Source organism: Perissodus microlepis, chromosome 17 (genome assembly GCF_051167445.1).
Source record: "Perissodus microlepis isolate ML-2025 ecotype Zambia chromosome 17, ASM5116744v1, whole genome shotgun sequence".
Classification (NCBI taxonomy): domain Eukaryota; kingdom Metazoa; phylum Chordata; class Actinopteri; order Cichliformes; family Cichlidae; genus Perissodus; species Perissodus microlepis.
Window position 1 is genome coordinate 4,240,820 of NC_140477.1, and position 26,744 is coordinate 4,267,563.

The window sequence follows — 26,744 nt, forward strand, 5'->3', positions numbered from 1 at the left end:
CACTTGCAGCACCACAAACAAAAACCTAGCACAATACAAGATTCATGCAGTATATATAATAACTAGCTTTACACCATATCCCAAAGTTCACAGAGCAGAGGTTTCAAACATAAGGCTGCCTTATATTGCCATAAATAAGTAAATCAATATTGTTTGAGTGTGACTTCCAAATTGCAATAACTGTAATATGATTGAATGGGAAATAAGTGAGACATACTGATTATATATTTGTAACCTGATGACATATCAGGCTTTTTTTAACGCCATTTTGCAATGTTGGTGCTTATCTGTCCAACTTGAGATCAAATTGAGCTGTGTTTTGAACTATAATGAGTTTGACACCACTGTGCATGTGCATCAGCTGTATGTGAGACAGAGAAATGTGTTTTATGATGTAATACGGGATGCATGCTTATCTGCACACCTGTGCACAGAAGATTCCCTAGTTTGTATCACTCTGAGGCTCATTTCCTCTCAGATTGGAGTTGTCTGGCTATTGGATTCAATCACTTAATGCAGATACTTAAAAAGCTGCATTCATTGTCTGGTTAGTACAAACCCCTTAAAACCTCCCTAAAATACTGCACTCAAACTTTTAAGGGCTAATTTGTTGATACTCACAACATGTGTCAGCCCAGACACCGTCTTTGTTCACCGTGTAGCAGAATAACAAACAGGGTAAAGCAGCACTGACAAATTGAGGACAAAAAAGCTCCTTTTTGAGCCCCCTGCTCTCCTCTGTTCCCCTGTAGGTCCTATGCAGCTTATTCATAATTGAGCAGGGTGAGTTGTGCAGTGGCTGTCATGAATCCCTCTCTGCTCCTGTCATAAGTCTTACGTGGATAGGCGGTTATTAACGAAATTCTTTCACAGTCTTTAAAACAGAATTTTTGGGGGTGGGAGGGGGAGACAGGCAGGCAGGCGTTATTACTCATATTAAAAATATAATTGTGAAATTATTTTAGGGATTTAGACTGTAGAAGCAGATCCCTACAAGCCGTGATAAGAACATGATGTTTGTGCAAGTAGTTCAAATGTAATTTTAAAAAATGCAAATATACGTGCATGTTGACAGAAAGTGTAACTCTACAGTCCAAAATAATAAGCTATGAAATTGAAAGTGTGCGTGGATCGTAGTCTGTGAGTCTGTCGGTGTGTAATTCTGTTACTCTTTACAATGCAGTTATGCTTTCCACATATGTGAGTGCTCGAGCTTCCATTTCTCTATTAATTTAGAAATAAAACGGCAAATCAAAATGCTAAACTGTGCACAACGCACAGATCTAACAGAAGTGCAACGAACAGCACAGCACGATATGGATGATTAAGCTGCCAAAACACTCACCCACCATGCAGGGAACCAACAAAACACCAGTTCTGATTTCAGCCACTATTAACAAAAAACTGGAGTTACTGACATGTGCACACAAAGAAATTAAAGGACTCTGTGCTAGCCTGATATACAGTGAGAGAAATGATTATTTGGTCCCCTGCTGAACTTGTAAGTTTGCTCACTTACAAAGAATTAAACAGTCTTTCATTTTAATGGAGAGATGGAACCAAAAATCTGGGGAAAACACATTACTTACATTTTTATAAAGTGATTTGAATGTCACTGAGTGAGACAAGGATCGTAAAGCACAGCACGACTTACTACTTGTTGGAGAAACCCTTGTTGGGAGGCACAGCAGTAATATGTTCACCAGGTCTGCACGCATCTGAGGAGGGTTTTTGGCCCACTCCTCTTTATAGAAACTCAATAAATCTCTTGGGTTTCTTGGCTGCTGCTTGACAACTTAAAGTTCAGCTCTCTCAACAAATTTCCTGATGTCTGGAGATTGTCTAGGCCACTCCATGGCCTTAATGTGCTTCTTCCTTAGCCATTGCTTTGTTGCCTTGGTGATATGTTTTGGATTTTTGTTGAAGGAAGGAGATTCTCATCCAAGATTTTGCAATACCTGGTCCCATCAATTGCCTCGCAATGCGGTGAAATTGTCCTGTACCCTTAGCTGAAAGGCAGCCCTAAAGCATAATCTTCACACCCCTGTGCTGGTCTGTGGGGGTGGTGATCTTTGTGTCATACGCATTTTTCTTCCTTCAAACGCAGTGAGTCAAGTTGGTGACAAAGAGCTCGACTTCATTGTAGCACTGCACTTTCTCACAAGTCTTCTCTGAAACATTTACATGTTTACTGGCAAACTTAAGATTGGGGACATGGCACGGGACGCTGCGAGTGTTCAGTCCATTACAGCTCAGTGTGTTACCAATGGTGTTCTTGGTGACTCTAGTCCCAACTGTCTTCAGATCATTAATAAGGTCCTCTCGCTGGTAAAACAATTTGAAAACACAGCTTAAACACCCTCAGTGTGTATATGTCTTCCCATGATGTGCCTTTTGGACTGGAAACTGACCATTAAAGAGCTTGTTTTCTGTTTTTGCCATCTGCCTCCTGCATTCTGGGTCCGCCTACAGCCACACTATGACAGCACTGAATCCACCATATCAGTGAAAGAACCCACATTTAGCAGGCTCTATGCAGACATCAGCATACTGTCCATTTAGTCTGGACTGTGCAGACTTGCATCTCCACTACAAGGGCACCAACTGCAAAGGACTACAAAGTGGAATAAGAGCAGCCACTCATCCAGATTTCCAATGTGCACAGAGGAGTGTAATCTCAGCCTTAGGCAATCAAGACCACTCTCATGTTTTTCTCTCTCTCTCTCTTCTGTCTTGCATGCACGCTCACCCACACTTGTCTCTATTCCCATCCCTTAGGAGTAACTACCCACCAGTTTTGGTTCAAAGCTGCCAATGGTAGCTCATTAAATAACAGTAAATAACAGCTGTGCTGTAACCTGCAACAAGTGCTAGATAGCCGGGTTTTACCCACAAAGCTATTGCCTGGAGGAATGAAATTACTTCTAATCACAACATAAAAAATATCCGTCAAATTTCTTCTGGGTCACTTTGCATCTAATGATGCACAGTGTGCGGGGAAAGCAGTCTGACTGCTGAATAATACAAATCTCAGTTGGAAAATCAGACAGAGTTTAAAAATGCATGCGCCTCTATGTCCCTGTCCTCATCTCAACCTCAGGTAGCTGTCTGCCTCTCTGCTCGCATGAGCTCAGTTACATAACAAGGCTTTGACTTTTCAACAATTTTCAAAACCAAAATTGGAAAAGTAAAACTGTCTGCCTCCGTTTTGATTTCCTTTTTTATTTCCTGCCTTTTGCTGTATGTTTCCACCTTTGTGCAAACCTCTTCCTCTAGCAACAGGTTACAGAGAGCTGAAAGCAACCTCCTGTGCTCTATCGATTGATCTCTTTGATGTGATTAGTCTCAAACCGGAGAGATGGAGGTTTTGTTGAACTTGCACCGAGACTCTGAAGCTTTCAAAGCGTTGTAAGCTTCTGTTGTGACAGCAGCTCCCTCTGGTTCAGAGTTTTCTCTTTGTGACATTATAGTGATCCTCACTACCTTTAAATGTTAGATATCCAAAATGAAAATTAGTGAAAAATAAATAAAGAAAGAAAGAAAGAAAGAAAGAGTGTTGTGCAGAAGTCTTGAGCCTTTCTTTTTTCTTTCTTTCTTTTTTTTCTGAACATTGGCTCAAGGGATGAAACAAACCACATTTATACAAAAACCGATTGCATCCAAATTTGAACTTTTTGGTTTAAATAATCAGTATTTACATGAGGTTGAGAGAGGTGCAACAGTAAGTGTTGGGGATCTTGTCAAAATAGGTGGAACACACACGTTTTGATCCATCGTCTGCAAAGCATCTGATTGGAGCATGAAAATGATCTCAAACACACTGCAAGTGCAGTAAAAGCATATGTGGATAGAAAATCACTCAGTGGAACACTGACAGTCATGGATTGGCCTCCCCAGACCTCGTACCTCAACCTAATTGAAGTGGTGTGGGATCATCTGGACAGGGAACACAAGAAAAGGCAGCAAACGTCCAAAGAAGAGCTTTGAATGTCCTTCAAGAAGCCAGGAGAACCATTCCTGAAGGCTAGTTAAACAAATTACATGAAATTACAGGCTCCGTTGAAGATTAAACACCAAATATTGACATTCAAGCCCATTATAATTAAGTCTATTTTTGCCTTATATAATGTGTCTTCGCATATATAAATTTCCTTTGCACGATGCTTTGTGTGTTTTTGCATAGGGATAATAGAGAACCGCTGATGCTCCATATGACTTTGGTACAGTTTTTTCCCTCATTATTTAGGTTTTCTTTGGTTCTGGATTCAGAAGATTCATAAATCTGGAAGCAGGTGGCACCTCAGCTGGTCTCCAAAAAAGCTTTTGTCACCATATTTGTGATAAGTTCTGTTATATCTGGATATGGAATGCTTGTCTATAACTATGAGGTCAAAGGTGAATCCTAACATCTCTCTTATCGCATATGTAAAATGTTTGCAGAAGATTTTTGTGGCACCAGAAGCAGCCGGTTCTTAGCATAAGCTAGAGCTTAAAAAAGAAACATCTGTAGGAGTGGAGCTGGAGAGAAATGAGCTTACATGGCCTGAGGAAACACTAGCCTAACAGCTTCACAGAGCTGTGATTCAGGTTTTAACACAGAATGAGTGGCACTGAATAGAGATGGTCATTCTGGTTATGCTGCATCAGTTTGTAATCTATTACTGTCTCGTATGAGTCTGGCAAAGTTACAGTGCAACGCTAAATGATGTGAAGTGCTCCTTTGGTCCAGGTGGTGATAAAGTATACGCAGAAGCTTTTATGTGTCAGTCATCCTGAATGAAACTGCCAGTAGGAAGAGTTTCTACTGTCAGTGCTCAAGGGTGTCATATTTATGTTGAATTAGTGTAAGCTCCCTTGCCACTCTTGCGGATTTTTCTTTCATGTGTGTGACTCCATTTATCCGTCCATCTATCCATCCATCTGTCTGTCTGGTTCTCAGCTCCTGGCAACTGCTGGCCCCTCAGTGCCCTTAGGTAAACACAGCTGCTACCCTGCATCTGCAGACGGGAGTCTGGTCTACCGATAAGATTTCATCAGCTCCACTTAAAATGCTCTTTCTCCCAAGCCCTACAGGACCTGAGTGATTCTCAATTATCTCGGAATGAACCAAATGAGATTCCTGCTTTCCAAAAAGTATTTTAGACTTTGAAGCCCTGTTGGAATAGGATTTACGTCCACCAGCTAAAACAATGGGGTGCACATGTAGGATACAGGTGACTTAAGTTACCTCTGGCTGACACAGGAATCGCCTCCCTAACCAGTACTTGAGAGCATCCTTCTTGCAAGATTTAATTTTCTTCGACCTCCTCTCAACATACCGTTTTTCCTCTTGATGTCAAAGTGGTTGTTATTATTTGCAGGTAAAAAAATCAGAGCACATAAATAAATTGTTCTCAAAAGGTCCTCTGTGTTCTGAAATGAAAGGAAGAATGAAAACAAGTGGAAGGACTCGGATGCCAGCTTAACTCTGAAATCTGTCATTTTATGAGGAGTTTGAGAACGGACGATTATGACACCAATACTCTCACTTAATAGTATAATAACAAAGCATTTAGAAGACAGAGACTGATACACAATCTGTACGCTGTAAAAGTGATTGAAGATTGAAGCGAATTTGAAGAGATCTTCTATAATAATTTAGGTTTGTTCTTTCCAAACTGTCTGTATATGTCACGGGTTGCCGGGGCAAGCCGTGTGTGGATTATTTAGGACCCAAGATGCGGCAGCTCTGGTGCAAATGTGGATACAACAGAGATGGCGAGGGTGAACATGGAACTAAGAAAACTTAAACTGGGAAAAACTAACAGAAACTAACCAGGAACAGAGATGCAGGGAGGCACAGGGAAATACACAGAATGATGGACGGAGAGACGCAGATGAACCAGCAACGAGGACGAGGTAACACACACTATAAATACACACACCAGGAATCAAGGGATGGGAAACAGGAGGGGAACACACCTGGAAGACATCACAGCTGACGAGGCAGGGGAACGTAAACAGAACGCACTGACATCAGACAGGGACCTTCAAAGTAAAACAGGAACACATACACGCAAAGACACAGACTAAGAAACGCGAACTAAACACAGAGACCTTACTACACAAAAGGGGGTACACAGGCAGGGATGACACCAACCAGAGGGAACACAGCTAAACCCTGGGAAACCAAAACACAACAGTCATAATACATAAAACTATCAAAAGTAAAAGTACAACAACCAAAAACACTGGGTCACTGACCCAGGACCATGACAGTATAGGGCTATAAAAAATGTATGAAAATTATTTTTTTTTGATTTAGCATCTTAGAAGAGTTTCCTGTACTGCAAAACTTGTCCCTGTTAAATTACAGTAAAGTACTGGCATTTTTCATTTCACAGTTTCTACTGTAATCCTGCATTATAAACAACAGCATGTTACAAAATCACAATTTTTGCTTATTTTTTTTTTTGTTTATAGTGAATTGATTGTATCTGTGACTGTACTATTATATGCTAATAAAGCTTGAATTTAAAGCACCACCATTTGCAACTTTCACCATGATTTTACGTAGTTAAAGGAATAGTTCTGTTATGGTGAGCTGTGTGGCAGGCTAGGTTAGGACCCAAACGCAGGACTCGGAGACAGGATGCTTAATTAAAGGCAGAAGCTTTAATGTTGGCCAAAAACAAACTAAAAACAAAATATATGAATACTAAAGAAACAAACCAAAGATGAACTACAAGTAAGAAACTCCTGACTGGTTGTAGGTGACTAGAAGAGACTTGACATGACTGGGAAACATGGAAGTATACACGACACACAGGCAGAATAACGAGAGGATGGGGAAGAGGTGGAAACACAGCTGGGACGAATCTGACATAACGAGATAGAACAGAAGCAAAACTAAATGCACTGCACACAGGACAAGGACTATCAAAATAAAACAGGAAGCATGACAAATACGTAGACGCGGACGAGACACGCAAACTTTACACTGTGACTGGAGAAATTAAACAGAGACAAGACTCACAAAACACAAGACAAGGCACTGAGGGAGGTAAAACATAATCAATAACAGCAAGAAACTAAATAACCTAACATGAAGACCAAAAGTACAAGAAAAACATAAGCCAATCAGAGAAACTAATCCAACTTAGAATATCCTTTTAACCCAAGAAAACACAGTCCAACAACAACCATAACTGATACAAAAGCTAGAAATATTAACCATACTCAAAAACATGGACACTGGGGCACCAGACTCAGGACTTTAACAAGTTCACTTACTTTCCTGCCATAAGCTAAATGTAAAGAGTCATGCATACAATGTACTACAAAGAAATAAAAAATGAGAAGGGCATGAAAGTCCCCTGTATTTTGGATTTTGAGGTGTTACTGTTCCAAAATGGTTACCTCTGCTACTGTCACGGTTCTGGGCCAGTTTGACCCAGTATTTTGAGTTGTTATGGTTTGGTTTATTTTTGAATGATGGATTGTTCTTTATGTTTCTCTGGTGCTTTGTTGGGTTTCATGATGAATCTGTGTTTCAGTTATTTTGGTGTGTTTTTGCATTATGGATTGTTTTCTTATTCACTTGTAGTGCTTGTGGTGGTGGTGATGATGATGATGATGATGATGATGATGATGATAATGATAGATTATTATTAGTTTCTTGTTTCTGTTTATCCGTGTTTAAGGATTTGTTGTTTCATGTATTGTTTGAGTTGCATGTGTTATATTCTGTCTGCCTCTCTGTCTGCGTCTTTGTTTAGTGGGTTCTTGTTTCCTGTTTTATTGTGAAGGTCTGTGTCTCATGTGAGTGTGTTCAGTTCTACTGCGCCCCTGTCTCGTTAGTCCAATTTCTCCCAGCTGTGTCTCCCTCCTGTTTCTCATTCCCCGATTACCTCCCTGTGTATATAAGCTCTGTGTGTTCCTGTGCTCTCTGTCGCGTCGTACCATCAGATCATGCCTGTGTGTTTCCGGTTCTCAGTGGTCGTTGTTCTGTTCATGTTTTGTGCTTTGCCAGCAATAAAGCTGTGGTTTTCTGTTGAAATTTGGCTTCACGAGTCCTGCGTTTGGATCCTCATCTCCGCCTGCCGCACACAGAGCCCTGACAGCTACTAGCTTTTAAATATGGGTGATTTTACATAGCTTTAATAGGCAACTTTTCCTTCTTTCTTATTATTGATTTATTTCATATATGGACAGTTGATTGTAGTAGCACTGAGTTGTTTTTAAAGTCTAGCCAATAAAGGATTTTTAAGACCAATACCAAATGTTGGTCATTAATGTTTTTGTTTTTTTTTTAATTCTGTCATACACACAAAACAGATTTATCTAACATTTCTTATGAACAGCTATTTATTCTGGTCTGCTGCTCGGATTAGCTTGTTGTTGTTTTTGTGGTTCCAATCATGTGATGCCACCAGGAAAGTTGCAGAGGTTGGCACCCGTAGCATGGCTGAAGGGTTTCTTTTGACTCTTCTTTATTTTCTTTCCCCAAATGTTTCCAGTGGTGATGCTAATCTAGCCAAGCGTCCCCTAGATTCTTGTTGAAGGTTTTAAAGGTTTAATTAACTCTCAGAGAAAAACTTTATTTTTCCAAAAAGTTCAATTCTTTTGTGCATGAAAATCCTAATGTTGCTTTAATGATCAAGAACCTTAGAAGAAACACCGTGCTTCAGATGATCTTATTTATTTTTTACTAGTCTTGACTTTCTGTTCAGGATTCTTATTGTGACGTGTGAGATGTCATGATCCTACTTACATAAGGAAGCAGAGGAGAGGAGAAAAAGTATGAGGAGAGGGGAAGTATGTGGAAAAAATAATTAGAGGGGGGATGAGGGTTGATGTAGAAGGGCTACAGATTGGCTGCCAAGGCCTCGGTCCTTGATTGCAGCCTGCTTGTCTGAGAAGTGTAGCCTGTTTCCTGCCACTTACTTCCCCAAAGCGTGGTGATTGGATGGGATAGGAGTAGCTATTCCTGTCTAACTTAAATGCAAGACCATTCCTTTTAAAAGTCTCAACCTGCATTTTTATGCGCTTCCAACGAGCCTCTTTGTTTTCTTGATTGGGCATTGCTCAGTCCCAGTGTATCCCTTTGTGGTGTATTGACCATGCACTGACCCATAGACTGAAAATATTTCACAGATTTACAAATCAATGTGGAAATCTGTAATTATAAGTCCTGTCAGTGGAAGCATTCCAGTTTCCTGGAAAGCAAGTTTCCAACAAAGTCTTTATTCCTCTCCTTGTATTTTTCCTCTTCCTGCTGCATATTTCATGGAGCTGAGTATGGCACAAGTTTGAAGTATGAATACAAAGAAACATCTGACTGGACTAGCAATGTTTTCCCAAAAAGCAAGTAGCCAAGGAAAAACACTAATTGGACGTTCCTTCAAAGAATATCAAAGATTATGCAAAGAAGTAGTTGGAGACATTAAACACACATCCCAGGCTTCCCTACTTCACTGCACAAACAAATCGGATTATAGTGGTAGAGTGGAGCTATTTACTGAATTGAAACCCGATAAGATGAGCAATCAAAGGAGATATGTGCAGGTAGTGATGCTGGAAGTATAATCACAGCTTGTGTGGATAGTTGTGTTCCCCTGTTGAGCTTGGTGTGAGTGTCTGTGTGTCTAAGGATGTTTCTAAGTGCCTCTTTCTACTAGGAACTCTTATCCCATCGTGTATATTTGCTTGCTTCATGCTCTCAGCTATGATCCACAACTCAACTGAACTTCTGTATGGCTTGATCACAAGACAACATGAACTGTATTTCATTTTTTAGGCTAAATTGTTGTTAACAGTGGATAGATCAAATTCAAGTGATGCAGATGTAACTGGAAAGGTTCAGTGTGGAAAACGAACGTGCAATTACGGCAGTATTATGAGACGTAATCACTGCGCTTGTGGCTCACTGGAAGCCCGCTGGCTTGTTTTTCATTGCCATCCCTCTTTTTCAATATCTCATCTGATTAAATTACAGCTGGGTGGTGTTCAGCTGAGGAAATGAAGCTGTGTGTTTTGTGAGTTTGTCTGAGAGTCTGTGCATAACCCTTTTCTTACACTGTTTGCTTGATCTCGTGGTATTCTGTGGGGAAAAACCAGTCAGGAAAAATACACAGCGTTTCTTTAATTGATTGCACGTGAACGTGTGTTTTATCTTGCCTCCATTCGGCCATTAGGTTTCAAACCTCTCGATAGTTCATTTGTGATTTCCCTGTCGGCTAATCAGATAAGAGTCCCGTGGTCTGCTCAGCGGGGATCAAAAAATCAACCTGTGCCATGGACGTGGCTTGGACCATAAACACATCGTTTTCTCTTTATTTTCTCTGTGGAGAACTTCCTTTAAACATTGACTTTAAAAACAATAACAGGGCTGCTTAGAGAAACATATAGTGGCTGTGTGAGCCGTGTGAGCCGAGTAAAAGGAAGCTACAGTAAAGATATATTTTACATAACCTGAACACATTTGCTGATGAGTCCAGCAATTTAGAATTTTATGATCACAAAAGTGGACCCATGAGCACATGATTACAAAACAGTTATGCAGTTTAAATCTGGGCAACAGCGACTGAGATTGCCTGATTTAAATCTCTAGTAAAAGTCAATATGCAAAACTTCTGGAATCCTATATTTCCCAGAAATCAGCTGGTCTAGTAATTCTCATTAGTGGCCCTCTGTTTCAATAATAACCATATCTTTTGTGTTAAAGTCTAATATTGGCTCACATTGTCATTTTGGAGAGGAATGTTGTCCCATTGTGTAGTTTCCCAGTCATGCAGGTTGACTGGACTTCTGTAAGTTTCCTGAAGATGTTTCACTTCTCACCCAAGAAGCTTCTTCAGTTCCCATGTTGTCCCATTCTTGTCTGATATACCATATTTTTGGGACCATAAGACGCATTAAGCGAAGCAAAACAGTCAGATAAAGGCGTACTAAAACATTTTGACAGATTTTTGAGCACCATGTACGCATACACACATAAAATCGGTTCAAGGTCAGTAAACACAACCGGAGTTCATACATAAGGCACACCGGATTATTGGGGCACGCTGTCAATTTTGGAGAAAATGAAAGGATCTTAAATGCACCTTATAGTCTGAAAAATATGGTAGTATTCTAGCATCTCAACAGCCTTTGTCGTATTTTCTTGTTTCATTATGCCCCAGATGTTTTCAGTTGATTAATGCAGCGCTGCAGGGCACAAACATCATGGATGTCCAGTACTGATTTTAAGCCTTGCCCAATGTGCACAGAGATTTCTTCAGATTCTCAGAATCGTTTGATGATATTATGTACTCTAAATAACTTGCTATTTAAAGTCACAATTTTATGTTGAGGAACATTATCCATTTATTTATTAACCTGAAATAATTCCACAACTTGTAGATATTGGAGGGTTTTTTTGCAGATTGGTGAACCTCTGCCCATCTTGACTTCTAAGAAGCTGTTCCTCTATAAGTTATATCCACCTACATGAGATATACTTGGAAAAGGAACTTAGTTTTCCAGTCTTTTGTGACCCCATCCCAACTTATTTGAAGTATATTTCTGCCTTCAAATTCAAAATGTGCTCATATTTTTTCATGAAAGGTTTGGAAATTATTACATTCTGCGTTTTTATTCAAAGTCCAGTTTCAGAGGCTCAACAGTAACTGGACAAACTAACTTAGTTTTTAATATAAGGACTGTTTTTAATACCTGGTTGAAAATCCTTTGCTGACAATGACTGTCTGAATCGTTTTCTTTCTTGAGATGTTCTAATTTATTGCAGACACCTTCATGTGCCGCTTATTTGTGCGTCTCTCTTCAGTATTTTATTTAATAGTCGAAAAAATATGCTCCAGTGACGGACTTGGGAATTGAAGAATATCCCATGTTTTTGCTTGGAGAATTTCTTGGGTTGCCTTTGGATTATGCCTTGAGCTTTCCATTGGTGCTGTACACCACTGACTAATCAGTTTTGCAACATTTTGCTTAATTTAAGCACTTCAGAAGTCATATGTGTAAATGCCTCCACCATGTCTGGCAAATGATGTGATGTGATCTGGATCAGAAGTTGCTCCTTTCCTTCTTCCCTTTATGGTTCCTGTCATTCTGGTAAAACTTTGGTTCCCTCTGTCCAGAATTTTCTTTTTCTTTTTAGATGTTTTTTTGATGAAGTCTAATCTAACCTTCCTATTCTTGAGTCTAACCAGTGATTTGCATCTTGTAGAAAACACTTTTCATTTCTTTCCATAAATGTGATATTGTGGTTTTTCATAACCAAGAAAAGAAATCAGTCTTCTGTGGTCTTTTGTGCCTTTGATGAAACAGCCAGTGCATTCCTTTTTCTTAAGAATTTACCAAATTAACAATCTTTGGTTATTTTAGTTATTTTAGTTTTTCAGTCTAACGCAGGCCTCGGTCACTTGCACAAGTTTAACACTTGAAATCAAGTCCAAACCTTCTACAGTATCTGATTCGTCTGATTCATTTGTCATTAAATAAGTAGAAAATAATCCTCAATATTATGAAACTGCCTGACAGTTAATTATTTCATTAATGTTTAGCCTCTGATAAAAGGAGACTGTGTATGAAAGTATGATTTTGTTAAAACTTCAAAGTCTGAACAATCCCATATTGACATATAAATTCATTATGGTGCTGGACAGAGGCAAAACTACAAAAACATGTGTGCCCACATGCATACAGCAGTGCTTTTATTACTAAGGTACAAGCTCCCTCCTTATCTTATGCATATACAGGCTTGCTATATGAAATTAGGGTTGAAGCTCTCATGTCAGTGTTGGTGAACATTCGATATACTTGGATATAATGTGTTATAATTATTACTTTCTTATAGGTCCAAGTTATCATTAGCATAAGATTGTCACAATCATGGGGTTTTTAAAGGAAGCTGGGTAGAGATGGAGCTGAGCTGGTGTTATTGCCAAAGCTGAAACTGTGTTTAACAAAGCAAAGCAAAAGCCAATCACCTAAAACTGAAGTGATGCATGTTTTCTATCTAAAAAACAAACCTCCATAAAATAAGTGCAGAGCTCGTCGAGACACGTCTGGAAAGGACGTAGGTGTTAAATTGAGCCATGGTGCGTGATTTTTTTTAAAAACATCACAAATCATGAAAAGCGATGTTTTTGATTGCTTCACGCTGCTGTGAGAATTTCTTCCAATCTCTTCACAATAAAAAGATGAGGAGAAGTCTTCTGTGAAAATGTGGAAAAACAGATGAAAGTTAAAAAGCCTCTCGCGGCATCTCAGGTTTGAAAAGACTCAAAGTTGATGATAATATCCTCCAACAAGGGCTGACAGGCACCCATTAAAAGGTAGGCTTAAGTGTGTTTGTGTGTCAGCGGGAGCCTCCTTTACAGAGTCTGATCTGCTTGTCAAACAGTAAAAGGAGATGTTCACTGGTCCAAAGTCCTCCCACACACAGCTGCTCCAAAATACTCAGTCTGTGCGCATCAGCTCATATGTGCAGGCTCATGCATCATTGTTTGTGATACGTTTGTATTTTCTGCCAGTGTTTGCACAGTCACTTGTGTATCCTGATATTACCTGTGTGTGTGTGTGTGTGTGTGTGTGTGTGTGTGTGTGTGTGTGTGTGTGTGTGTGTTCAGACTTGTTTGTCTGATCTGTTAGCACTCTGGATGTCTCCCTCTTCATCCCAGAGCCCCATGCCTGTCCAGCCATTCTCTCATCCTATTAAGACTTCTCCTCCCGAAGGAATCACTAGTCTGCGTGCGTTGGAAATCGCAGTCTGGCTCAGATGATGAGCCAAGTAGGACTCTGTGTGGCCAAAGCCAAATTCAGATATTTGCTCCATCCCACAGTGAGATATCCGCCATCTGAAAGAGGAAAATGGCACTAAGAAAATAAGGCAAATTTGCATGTTTTTCCAAAACATTCAAGAGCAACAGGACGGCATCACTGGAACAAACAAAACCTCAGCATCTTGTGTAAGAGATCTTCGCTTGGTCACATGGTTGCTTCCGCTATGCCTTCCAGCTTGAGGAGAGTGTGACTCATCATGCTAACTTAAACACTAAATCAGAAATCTGTTATGGATAACTACTGGTGACAAACCCACTGAGTTTCCTGTGTGCGGTTTGAAAATATTTGGTGGCATTTTTTAATTAGATCATGGTTAAGCTGAACGTTGTTCCACTCGTGTTAATGAGAACGGTTTGACATTTTTTAAAGCTGTGTGGTTGACAACACTCTCATCTATATGTGTTAAATATTAAAGCACCAGCAGCAGCCAGCTAACGTACTGTTACTTACTGTTCAACTGCTGACTAATGCAAATATCTAATTAGACGATCACATGGCAGCAACCCAGCGCATTTAGGTCCAGACAACCTGCTGAATTTTGAATTGAGCACCAGAATTGTGGAAGGAGGGTGATTCGAGTGACTTTGAACGTGGCGTGATTGTTGGTTTGAGTAATTCAGAAAATGCTAATCTATGCAACCAAACAGAGAATAATCTGAAAAAGAGAAAATATCCAGTGAGCACAGATTCTCTGGGTGAAAAAATTCACTCGTTGATTCCAAAGGTTAGGGGAGTATGGTTAAAGTAGTTCAAAAGGCAGCTCAAAAGGACTCATTACAACAAAGGTTTGCAGAAGAGCATCTCTGAAACACAAAAACACATTGAACCTTGAAGTAGATGGGCTACAGCAGCAGAAGACCACACTGGGTGTTACTCTTGCCAGCTAAGAGCAAGGAACTGAGGCGACAATTTGCAAGGATTCCCCAAAATTAGACAACAGAAGATTGGCTTTCTCTCATGAGTCTCAATTTCTGTTGCCACTTTTACAAAGTAGGGTCAGCATTTGCCGTTAACAACCCGAATACATCCACCATGGACCTATCATCTAATGTATCAATGGGCAGAAGTGTTGTAATATTGTAGGGAATATATGTTGGCACACTTTGTGTTCCTTAATAACAACTGAGCATCGTTTTATCTCCACAGCTTACCCACATATTGTTGCTGAGGTCCATCCCTTTATGTCCACAGTGTACCATCTTCTGATGGCTGCTTCCAGCAGGATAACACACCACGTCACATCTTCTAAAACTGGTTTCCTGAACTTAACAATGACCAAATGACCGATATGGACCAAAATATTTGTGAAATGATTCTAGTGCCTTGTTGAATCTGTGCCAAGAAGAATTAAAGCACTTATGAAGGCAAATTTTCAATTAAGAAGTGGTCCTGTATTTCTAGCACCTCATGCCATGTTCATAAATCTTTATGCAGTTTTATAGCACCTGGGGTCAACCATCCAAAGCAACTGATGTGCATATGAGACATGAAAAGAGCGTGTAGGCAGGATTGAGTGGGTGGAGATGCGTGTCAGGGGTGATTTGTGACAGAAGATAATAGCAAGAGTCAAAGGGAAGGGTTACAAGAAGGTTTGAAGATGGTGGTACTGATAAAAACACAGGAGAGTTAAAGGTGTTAAGACAGAATTGACAGGATTAGGAATGATTACATCAGAGGAACACTTCAGGCTGTGAGGTTCGGGGACCAAGTTGGAGAGGCAAGGCTGAGGTGTTTGGATATGTGCGGAGCAGGGGTGGTGGATATACCGGACAAAGGATGTTGAAGATGTCAGGCAGGAAGAGGAAAAAAGGAAGACCTCAGAGAAATTTCATGGATGTAGTAAAGGAAAACATACAGATGATGACTGTAAATTTGGGCAATTTAACACAGAAATCTCTGGTGATGGAGCCAGCCTTGACTGGCCATTTGAGGAACTGCACTTTCACGCCTGGTTTATTTTTCACAAAAAGTTTTTATGTCGCCGTTGAGATACTGTCTCTGCCTTGTTTTCCTCATAGTGGTTATCTTATCTTGTGCTGCATGCAAAAATCATTTCTGTACCTTTGCTTGTGTCTCTGAGATGGCCCAGTGATCTGGCGGATGCTGACCTACCCCCCAACCCGACGAGCCCTGGTGGTGGGCTGTGGTCTTCAGATGTTCCAGCAGCTTTCAGGAATCAACACAGTCATGTGAGTGGAAACATCACCAAACCTTTCCGTCGGGTCTGGCGCACAGGTCTGATTTATTCTGCTTGTTCTCCCAGAGCAACAGACTTTTGTAAAATTAAACAGAGCCTGCAGTGTTCAGCATCAAATGAGCAAATAGATAAAGGCGATCACCCAAAACAACTTTGCACTGATTTTCAGTAACCCTTCCCTTTAAGGGATGCTGATACGTGCCGTATAGCCTTACAAAGCCAGTGTGTCAATGAAGGGGTCAAGGGTTCAGGTTTTTCCCTTTAATTTGTCAGCAGTCTGTAACTGCCTAACTTAGAGGCCCTTTCATGTGTAGTATACTGGAAAAAATTGACCTCCTCAACCTGATACTTGAGGCTGTGTCCATGTGTCATCTTTTCAAGAGCTCAAACGGCACAGCCTTTATTATTTCTACATCGTATTGGCGCCGAAAGGGAAAAGTTCAAGTGTGTTTTTATCAGTTTTGCCCTCAGAGTTAATGAAAACAATAACGATGCATGACACACGATGTCACATGCCTCGCCTCTCAGCACCAGAGATCTCAGACGGGTGCATCTGCTTCAGCGACACGCTATTAAATCACAAAACATTTCTGTCATCTGTCGCTTCACGTCGCCCAGTGGGGAGCAAGAGGACTCATTGCATTACTGCCCACTTGCCTGCGAAGGGATGGACCAGCTTATTCTTTTCATCTGAGGGGATTGTGTCATCGGTCCCTGCCTCGCCTCCCTTTAGAGATGAACTATATTGCAAGGCTCCGTAAACAATCTGTGGATATGTGCTGTTGCTTAGCAACCACCGGAGGTGAGAGCAGCAGGATAAGTGTTCTTGTACGGGCGTGTTTGCACACATGTGACTAAATGAACGAAATGTGACCCTATGGACTTTGGAGTCTGTGCAGGCGCGCCTGTGTGGCACGTGCGTGTTTGTGCATGACATCTGTGCACTCGCGTGGTTGTGTGTATGTAAGCGGGGGCGCGTGAGGCTTTAGGTATGGCCGTTTGCCCGTGCGTGATTAGATTTTGAGAAGTAAATGGACAGAAACGTGAGGAGAAAGGATGATAATAAAGCAGCGGTGAAACTCTGGATGTCTTTGAGCGGTTGCTTCTGTCTCTCTCGCAGAGAGATCTGGTTACTGAGTGTCTGCCTCTCTTACTGTATATTTATCTTCATCCCTGTCACCAACATTACAAACAGCAGAGCGGACAAACTTAATCTGTCATAGCTCTGTCCCTATCCACCTTTCTGTCTCTCTGATTTATGTATCTGCCAATCTTCTAGTCCTCCCAAAAAGGTCTACCTGCTAGTTTATCTGTGTCGAGAGATGACCCAATTGCAGCGAGCATCATTACATCCTCAGCCGAGACTGTTTCGGGCCTGTTATGTTTACAGGTGGCATTAAAATGTGTTTTCCTGCCTGCAAATTGAAATCTGATTGCCCTTTCGTTTGAAAAAATAAGTACTGCGGCTTACTGTGGTGATAATGACATCACTCAAAATTGACATTAAAGACCTCACGCTGGTGACAATCAATTTTTTGATGCCAGCGTCTCCATTTCTGTTGTTTGCTTTGTTTTAGCTTCGCATCGTTTCGTGGATGGAAAAGTCCCAGAGACAGATCAGAATGCAAGTTGGCACAGGTTATAGTTATTTTCATCTGCAGTCAGGCTGAAAGAGAGCAGATCTGATGAAATCACAGCCCAAATCAGAAGAAGCAACATGTTTAAGAGAAAGAGTCCAACGCAGCAGACGCACAAATAACAACAGTTGTCTTGTGACATAGCAAATGAATCGAATCCGTGGGCCTCTTTCCCATTCATCCCGGATGTGTTCACTCCAGATGTACGTGTGGATAAGCCAATAATAAATCACTCGGTTGGTGTGTGTGTTTGTGTTTTTTCGTATCCAAGATATTGAACTCGAGTATGTGAATTTAAAACTGTATAATCAAAAGCAAGTTGTTATTTTAGGGCCTGTCTTTGTGATGTCTCTGTAGTGTTTCAAAACCATATAAGACTAAGCCATGGTTATAATATCAGCCAGAATCCATGTATTTTATTGTCTCCTTATACAGCTCAGAGTCATGGGGGGGTTACCAGCTATCCAGCTGCCATGACAGTTCAATTCAATTTTATTTATATAGTTCCAAAACTGTTGCCTCAAGGCACTTCACACTGTCAGAGAAAGGCCCGACAATAATGCAGGTTACACCCTCAACATGTTTCCAGTCCTTCACAGAGAGACAGACGACCGTGTAGTCGCATTTCCAGAGATCATTTACAATCAGCAGTTAAATTAACATGCATGGCACTGTCCTTTTCCAGCAGGAGGTCCACCCAGGAACCTCCTTCCAAACTAAAATACTAATCAAAATGCAGCCATTGGACACTGTAAAGGTATGATTAAATTAACAGTCAGTTTTAAGGCCACTGTAAAAGTCTTTTCACACCAGACCGATAAAATATTTCCCGTGTTATAAAATTAGCCAATCAGACTGATTGTGTCATTTTACTGGACAGATTTTTTTCGATTTTTCAAATTTTTCCAAAAAGTAGACCAATCAGATCGCTGCATGTGGCAACAAGTGCGCTTGTAGCTCAAACACAGTCAAAACATCAGGACCAGCTCATTGTCACTTAATGTCAACTTTTTTTCACCGTGCATTTTTGAGGGCGAATTTTTCACAAAAACATAACGCTTTAAGTGTGTGTTTACGTTACATGACGAGAAAAAGAATTAAGAAATGTTTACATTTGCTGTACAAGGAAAAAGGATCAGATGCCAGTGACGGCCTACTCAAAAGGAAATATTAAGCCCAGAATCACAAAAACAAAAGGAGAAGAGATGTTGCAGTGGTTGATTTGTTGGTATAAGCTTGAAAGTTCATAATACTCACTGTGCTCGACATTTTAGCTTCACAATTATACATAATACCAGCTAATTGCTACAGCTATGGAAGCTAGGCGTTTGTCCTTTTTTGCAAAATAAAGGGTAACTGAATAATTCAATTGTAAATAACTAGACCAGCCTTTTTAATTGCTGTAGTATGTCATTATAGAGGTGCCACCTGCCCACTTTTTTAACCACTTATAAAGTCAGTATAAAGTGGACCAGTGTACATATTTTGAAAGGTAAAGGATCTGGGTTTAGAAGACACTGTTTAACCCAATTTGGGTGTTAAGTGTCTTGTCAAAGGACATTTTGGCACATAAACAATAGGAAGGAGGAAGCAGGGGAGTCATGAGCCATGTATCACAGGTGAACACCCAAATAAAGAAACAGCAAGGTCTATTTGATCTACAGATTGGTGTTACAATTCAAAACAGGGGGTTAAAAATGAAAAGTCCATGCACTGATTGCAAAAATGGTATTAATTTTATTAATTTTATTAATTAGTACATTTGTTAGGGCTTCAGAACATGTAGTGAGAACTGAATCCTGATGATGACGTTCACAGTTGTAACCTGAGAACTAACTAGCCTCACACACTGGGCTGACAGAGGAAAATGTGAATCTGGATGATTGATATTAGGTGATAGAAACAATCTGCCTGCTCGCTGAAACTGAGGTGAATAATAAAAAACTCAGAGGGTTGCTGGATGAGGCGAGGACAGACTACAGAACATAGAGAACAAAACGAAAGGGGGAGAACACAGCTGTTACCATGACAATACTCACCCTTCAGTGATGAATATAATGTAAAGATATGAATGATTAAAAACTATATTTGACCATCTTCCACCATATGGAGCATGGGTTACTTTAACCACAGAATGTGCACTGTGTGTTGAGTTATTGCTGACGCCTCCCGTCACTCATCATGTGTGCTGTATGCTTTGCTAGCCTCCCTGTCTACTGCCTCTTTTGTCTACCTCCAGTGAAGCTGCCAGGCTAGCCCCATTAGCCGGTGAGACATAAAGAAGGTCTGAGGAGCCAGTAAATCAGCCAGGCTTAGAAACAAGCTCCTCTCCCTGTCCCCAGCTGCTTTTTCTGATTAAACCACCAGGCTGGCACAGGCGAAGAAGGAAAAGGGCAATGAGACAATCTGGCAGACAGGCAAAAAAAAAAATCCAGACCAAACTAGAAAAGCACATATTGGCTGCCAGTTCTAACAGTCCTCTCTCTCTCAAGTTAGGAACTTGACAGGAACGGATTGACAGTGTTCACTTTTTTCCTCCCTCTCTCCAAGTCACATATGTTCACACAGAGGGTACATTTGAGACCCTATTAGCACATTTTCCCACAGAAAGCCTCCCTCCTCCCGTATCTAATGAAAAAAGTGAGCTCTTCTGGTCTTTATCAGAGGAATTCAGGCGAAAGATTGACTGAGATTGTAACTGACCAGCCAGTTCAACCAATAACATCTTGATGAAGTGACAAAGTTGCGTTTCTCGCTTCATCAAATTGACAGTTAACACGTTTCCCTCTGATTTGCCCTTTCATATCTAACATACTTATGGAGATCAGTGCTGCCTTAGGGGATATCTGTAATTATAAACCCCAGCCTGTCAAATACAGTTACAAACCTCACACGATCTAAATTTTTTTTTTTCTTTTCAGTCCAACTTCACAAAGGAGCAGTGGTTAACAGCACCTAAGTCTCTCAGAGATTCTGGTTAAATGAGAGCTTGAGATCTAGTCTAAGCATCGCCTTTGCACCCTTTATTCCTGTGCAGTCTGTGTTGGCATGTGGTTGCATTTCGTCACATTTCTGATTATGTTTCAGAAAGGTGTCGCTTGAACAGAGAAGTATAAATCCGCCTTTACACCTGCTCACACACTAAACTTGGTGCAGATTAGTATCACTTGCCTGAATGCTAATTTGTGCTCTGTTCTGTGTAATGTCCATTTATGCAAGCAAACGTACTTGAGCTTCATCCACAATCCCAATAGGTGAATTTTTATCATGCTCAGCTGTTTGTGTTGCAATAACATTTCAGGAGTCTGTGAGATCAAACTGTATACAGGTGTTGAAGCTGTATCTGGCAGGTGAGGATTTTTCTATTTGTGCTAGCAAGGCAGTGATCAGCTAACCTCTGCTGCTGTTCTATTACTACTTTATGTGTATTTAGCCAGCTGTACTCTACAGTATATAAACAGATGTTATGTGAGCTATCGTGACTACTTTCCAGTATGAAGCTATTATAAAATGAAGGAATACAGCAAGTAATACTTTGTATTAATATTTTTTTATTTTCTTCTCCTGCCCTATTTTCTTTGCTCATCAAATTACTTACTACTTTATCTTTATTTACTTATGCGTGCATTAATGCTAAACGGTAATAAGAAAGGAAAACGGATGTGTGTAGAGTGCCCAGGCAGGACCGTGGGGTTATATTACTGGCTGATTTGTTTAGCATGTGTCTCCATGGCATCAGCTTCCTATCAAATTTAATTCTTTATTGAAAGTGCCTTTACGTTCTCCCAGATTGTCCCTGCCCACTTCAGCCCCATTAGCTGATAATTTAGCACTCCATTCTCTTCATGCATGGTCACTTAAAAAAAGCCTATTGCTTAAAATTAGGTGCCCAAATGATAGTTTAAAACAGTATGTCATATATGAATACATTTTTAAATACAGACAATGGAAAAATGCGCAAGTGTATTTTTAACGGAAAGGTGCAGGGTAAAAGTTTGCACATATAATATGCATACATGGAGATACTGATTATATGGTACCTACACCAGCTCAGTGGGTAGCCTGCTAAGGTACTGATTTTTGCTGAATGACCATCAGCTGCTCTTAATCCAGTTTGTTGATCACTATAATGACTTGTAAAGCCTAGTTTGCACAATAAAATCATTATAATTTATGATGGCATGACTTTTATTTCAATAATGGGCAGTAAGCTAATGTAGCTTTGTCAACCTAGCTACATCTGCTTTTTATTTATTTATGTATTAAAAATAAAAGTCCACAGTTGTGTTAGTGGCTCGGCGAGGGTATCCTTGGTTACAGTACCAACAGCATCGTGAAAACAACATAATCTTTAGAGTTATATTCACTGTTTGACATTTTAGCTTCACAATTATAGATAATACAGTGGAACCCCGACTTACGAAATTAATTCGTTCCCGAGGGTCTTTCGTAAGTCGAATATTTTCGTAAGTCGAAGCACCCATCACGCGTTTTGAGTGAGGCGATGCTGAACGATAGGCTATAGGCTAATTGCTAACTAGAACAACAATACGTCGTTCAAGTGGAACAGCGAAGCGCAAGTACGGAAGCCAAGGGGTTGTCACATGATTCGGAAGGCATTGTGGGCATTGTAGGCTCAGCCAATCAGAGCCAGCGGATTTCGTTACTCGGGCATTTTGCCGTAACATGGGCAAAAATATTGCTGTTCAGTGCCTTCGTAACTTGAATTTTTCATGAAACGGGGTATCCGTAAGTCAGGGTTCCACTGTACAAGCTAATTGCTAAAGATCTACCGAGCTTCTGTTGCGCAAGATTTAAGACATCAATAGTGCTGAAACTGCAGAAGTATCAGTAGTGGTTTAGGGTTTGTTTGCAGAAGATCAAATGATATTTTTTTTTTTGTTACTTCAAATATATTAAAAGGCCTACAGAGAACTAAAACTGGCCATGAGTATGCGTAATGGCCGTGGACATGGTCCCATACGTGCCATTATTATTTTACAGCAGCTTGATTTAAACTCATGTGTCAGGTACTCTCCCTGAGCTCTCTTGGTGTTATATGAATAACCTCCTTGCTTTCACTCACTCACACACACACACACACACACACACACACACACACACACATTCAAAAACTGTCAGAGAAACCTGTGTGATGAAAAATGTATTTATCAAGAATGCATCACTCAGGAAAAAAAGAAGCTGGATGGATGGCTGTGTGGATCACATCAGTAACATGCATCCTGCAGGAGATTTACTTTTTTTATGGATCTCCCTTCCCATCTCTGTTGTTTAGCTATAAATGCAGAACAATGTGGTACAGCAGTTGGTCAAATTAGATATCATCTTTATGCATTAGCTGATGGATCATTTCGAATGAATTAGCCTCATAATCTTGCACGTAAAGGTCACTGTGTACTGGTGGGAAATGTGTGTGTGCATCCTGTGAGTGGTGAACAAACTATCTTAAAAGACAGGAAGATCTTCCAACTGGGCTGGAGAGTAGAGTAGAGTAAAAGCAGAGAAGAGGAAAGCAGAGGGCAGAGGGAGATCTGACATTGATGGTGATGAGGTGGAGGAAGGGCCACGGAGGGGGATCAAGGCAGATGACAGGAGAGGAAGTGTAAGATTTATGAAGGAAGATAGAGAAAGGGGACAAGAAATATTGAGCTGTGGATGAAAAGACCCGTGTTCTTTTATTCTCTTTGTTTCTTTGCTGCTTTTTACAACAATCATGCAGAGAAGGTTTTTTGTTCTTCGCTCCAGGTTTCTCAAAAAGTAGCATCACGGACTTCTAACCAAGTACAACCAATGCTTTAGACTGCACACTTACCAAAATAGTGGTTTGGTCCAGAAGTTGAAGCAATTATGTGCAAAAAAAGAGATGCTTTTCAGAGTATTAATGACCAGTGGAATGTGCATACTTTATCATGCAAACACTGCAAACATTTCCTGAAATCATTCACGTGGCATGTTTCCTTTTCTGCTTTTATTTTCTCCTGCTTGCACTTTGTAAGGTCTCTCATGGTGTGAACTTTAATCTTTTCCAGAAGATGAGAAAATAAGTGTCGGAAAGTCCAGAAGTGACATTTTATTCCCAACACCTTGGCCAAATTTCCTTCAACCAGCACTATAATAATGGTTAATTATCACCACAAGTAGAACAAACAACTAAAACTAAGTGCTTTGTGAAATATATGAATTTAGGTAAAGGGGGCAAGACAATCTAGCTTGGCATAGAAACTAGAGATTTATACCAGAATACAATGGCAGTTGGTATCCAGTATATGCAACAGACTTGGATTCTATTTGTCAGAATTTAAATTGCCAAGTACGCTGATGACAAATTGATAACACAGCAATTAATAATACAGTACAAGCTCTGCAGTCTCAGTGAGCTTGATAAATTCTCGATCTGCCAGATGTTCTAGTTCAGCGGTCCCCCCCCTTTTTTGCGCTACGGACCGGTTTAATGTCAGACAATATTTTCACAGACCAGCCTTTAAGGTGTCGCGGATGAATACAACAAAATAAAATGATACGACCAAGACAAAAACTGTGGTATTTTGTAAATATAATAATAAACGCGAATTCACCGTGTAATTGTGTAACTTTATTAGCAGCATCCAGCAATGATATCCAGCAAGCCACCCAGGTAAACATGAAATTGGAAGACCTTAGGCTAGTTAGCTAACAGTGGCAAAATTGTCCAAATAAGAGCAAGGGAAGTGCCCACTATTAATTGGTGGCAGATGGAGTTTTACTTAATATAATTGGCCAACTGTTAATAGACATCTTACCCAAGTAGTCTTTGCGTGGTAAACTCACTTCCTCACTTCCCACTACCCAGGTGCTGTTAATAATATATATGTATGGTAGTTTTCTGTGGTTCTCATCTTAAAAACAATCTTCTCTAATGCTATGACATCCTAATAATATAAGATATCAGAGATACATCTTTGCCAACATGCAGTGCAAATCACTACAATTTTATTTACCTCATGGAACAGCCACATATGTATTGAGAAAACCAGCATTGTGGTATTAAATTTAGCTACTATATGAATGCATATAATCTCAGTGTGCTTCGTCATGTTGCCAAGTACTCATTTTGTTGTTGCAACATGCCAGTTGGCCCTCGCAGATGGTCCCACAGATAAATGTCATGTTGGAAATGTCACAAAAAACAGTTTTACGTGGTCACTCTGCTGGCGGGCCGGCGAGGAGCTGGCAGAGCTTGCACTGATCTGCGTGTGTTTTGTGTGCATGCAATCCAAGAAGCTAGACCAAAAAAATAAATAAATAAAAAATACTGGGTTGTTTTTGCCTGTGTGTGTGTGTTTTCAAGCATTCATAAGCAACTTAATCATGCCAACATCTTCTGTCTCCCACCGAGACACAGCCAGACCTTTTTAATGACAAATATTCTAATTTAGCTTCTAATCAAATGCATACAGAAACGCATCACACTCGCATGCTCCTCACAGCAGGATGTCATGTGTGAAGCAGTCTTATTAAGTAGCTGGATTGGTGTTTACTACACATGATGATTCAGACGGTGTCTGAAAAGGGCTGGGAAAATCATCAGAGACCCCAGTCACCCATCACATGGACTCTTCACCCTCCTGCCCTCTGGGAGGCGCTACAGGAGCCTCCGGACTAAGACCACCAGCTACCGGAACAGCTTCTTCCCCCACAGCTGTCAGACTCCTGAACTCTGCCTCCTGACATCTGACATCTGACCCACGTTAACACATGGACTGAACATACACACACCCACAATGGACAACTGTACCCTCAAACACACAATAATAACATGGACTGAACCACCACTCACAACCACTAGCACTTTATATAGATACTGTAGAAATTATCCACATATCTAATTTATCTTAACTGCACTACTGTATAGCTCTGTAAATAATCATTCTGTACATACGATAATTTTTAACCCTACAACTGTTTACAACTTGCATAGTTCCCATTTCTGTATAACTGTATATCTCAGATTTCTGTAAAGTTATTTATTTCATATTCTGTATAGTTTTTCATATTTATATCCTGTTCATAGCCTGTACATAGCTTGTACTCACTACAGCCTGTACATACCTATAGTTATAGAATATTCACAACATACTTCATACCGTGTACATTATAACATACCATAATAGACCCATTTCTGTAATATACTTACATATCTATATTATTGCTAATATATATTGTAATATATCTATATCACTAAAGCACTTCTGGATGGATGCAAACTGCATTTCGTTGCCCTGTACCTGTGCATGTGCAATGACAATAAAGTTGAATTCTATTCTATTCTATGACAACAAATACAGCCAGTGGAACATAGTGCAACGTGATCACTATTTGCAGTTATTTGTGTGCTAGTTTTGATACGTGACATGGTTCAAGTAATTAAAAATAAACTATGTTCAATTAGCTAAAATATTTCCAGTGGCTAACACTATATAAATTTGTCAACTAATTTATTATCACTAACACTGTACCTTGGAATAATGTTAATAGGCTACTTGCAACCATCCTAACACTTCAGTCTGTGACCTGTCTACAAAATATAATGTTAAAATTTTAAATAAATCATCTGCCCAATAATGTCTTTGTTGTTGTTACATTTTTTGTTTGTTTTTGCACTCTGGTATTAAATTGAGTATTAAGAGTCATGTAATTTTTCTGGTATTGGTACTAACTACTCAACCTGTGGTATCCTGGTATCATGACATTCCTAGAACAAGCAAAAATTTCAGAAAAATCTGTGTTTTTAAGATTAAATATGTAAATTAGCAAGAAACAATGTGACAAAGAGATATAATCTCTCCAGCATGTCCTGGGTCTGCCCCGGGGCCTCCTTCCAGTGGGACATGCCCGGAACACCAACCCCAGGAGGCATCCTTGTCAGATGCCCGAACCACCTCAGCTGGCTCCTTTCGATGTGGAGGAGCAGCGGCTCTACTCTGAGCCCCTCCCGGATGGCCGAACTTCTCACCCTAGAACCCTAAAAATGTTCTATACTTAATTTAACAGACAGTGTAGAAGAACTGTCTGTAAAAAAAAGT

The 26,744-nt window shown here is 40.2% G+C and overlaps 1 protein-coding gene across 1 annotated transcript in view; it reads left to right on the forward strand.

The window, feature by feature from the left end:
- LOC146369072 (proton myo-inositol cotransporter-like) overlaps nt 1–26,744 on the forward strand; it is an 88,538-nt gene that overhangs the window by 44,085 nt on the left and 17,709 nt on the right. Inside the window, exon 4 of the mRNA XM_084911045.1 lies at nt 15,908–16,016. Coding sequence (XP_084767171.1) covers nt 15,908–16,016 — 109 coding nt within the window. The remainder of the gene's footprint in view (nt 1–15,907; nt 16,017–26,744) is intronic.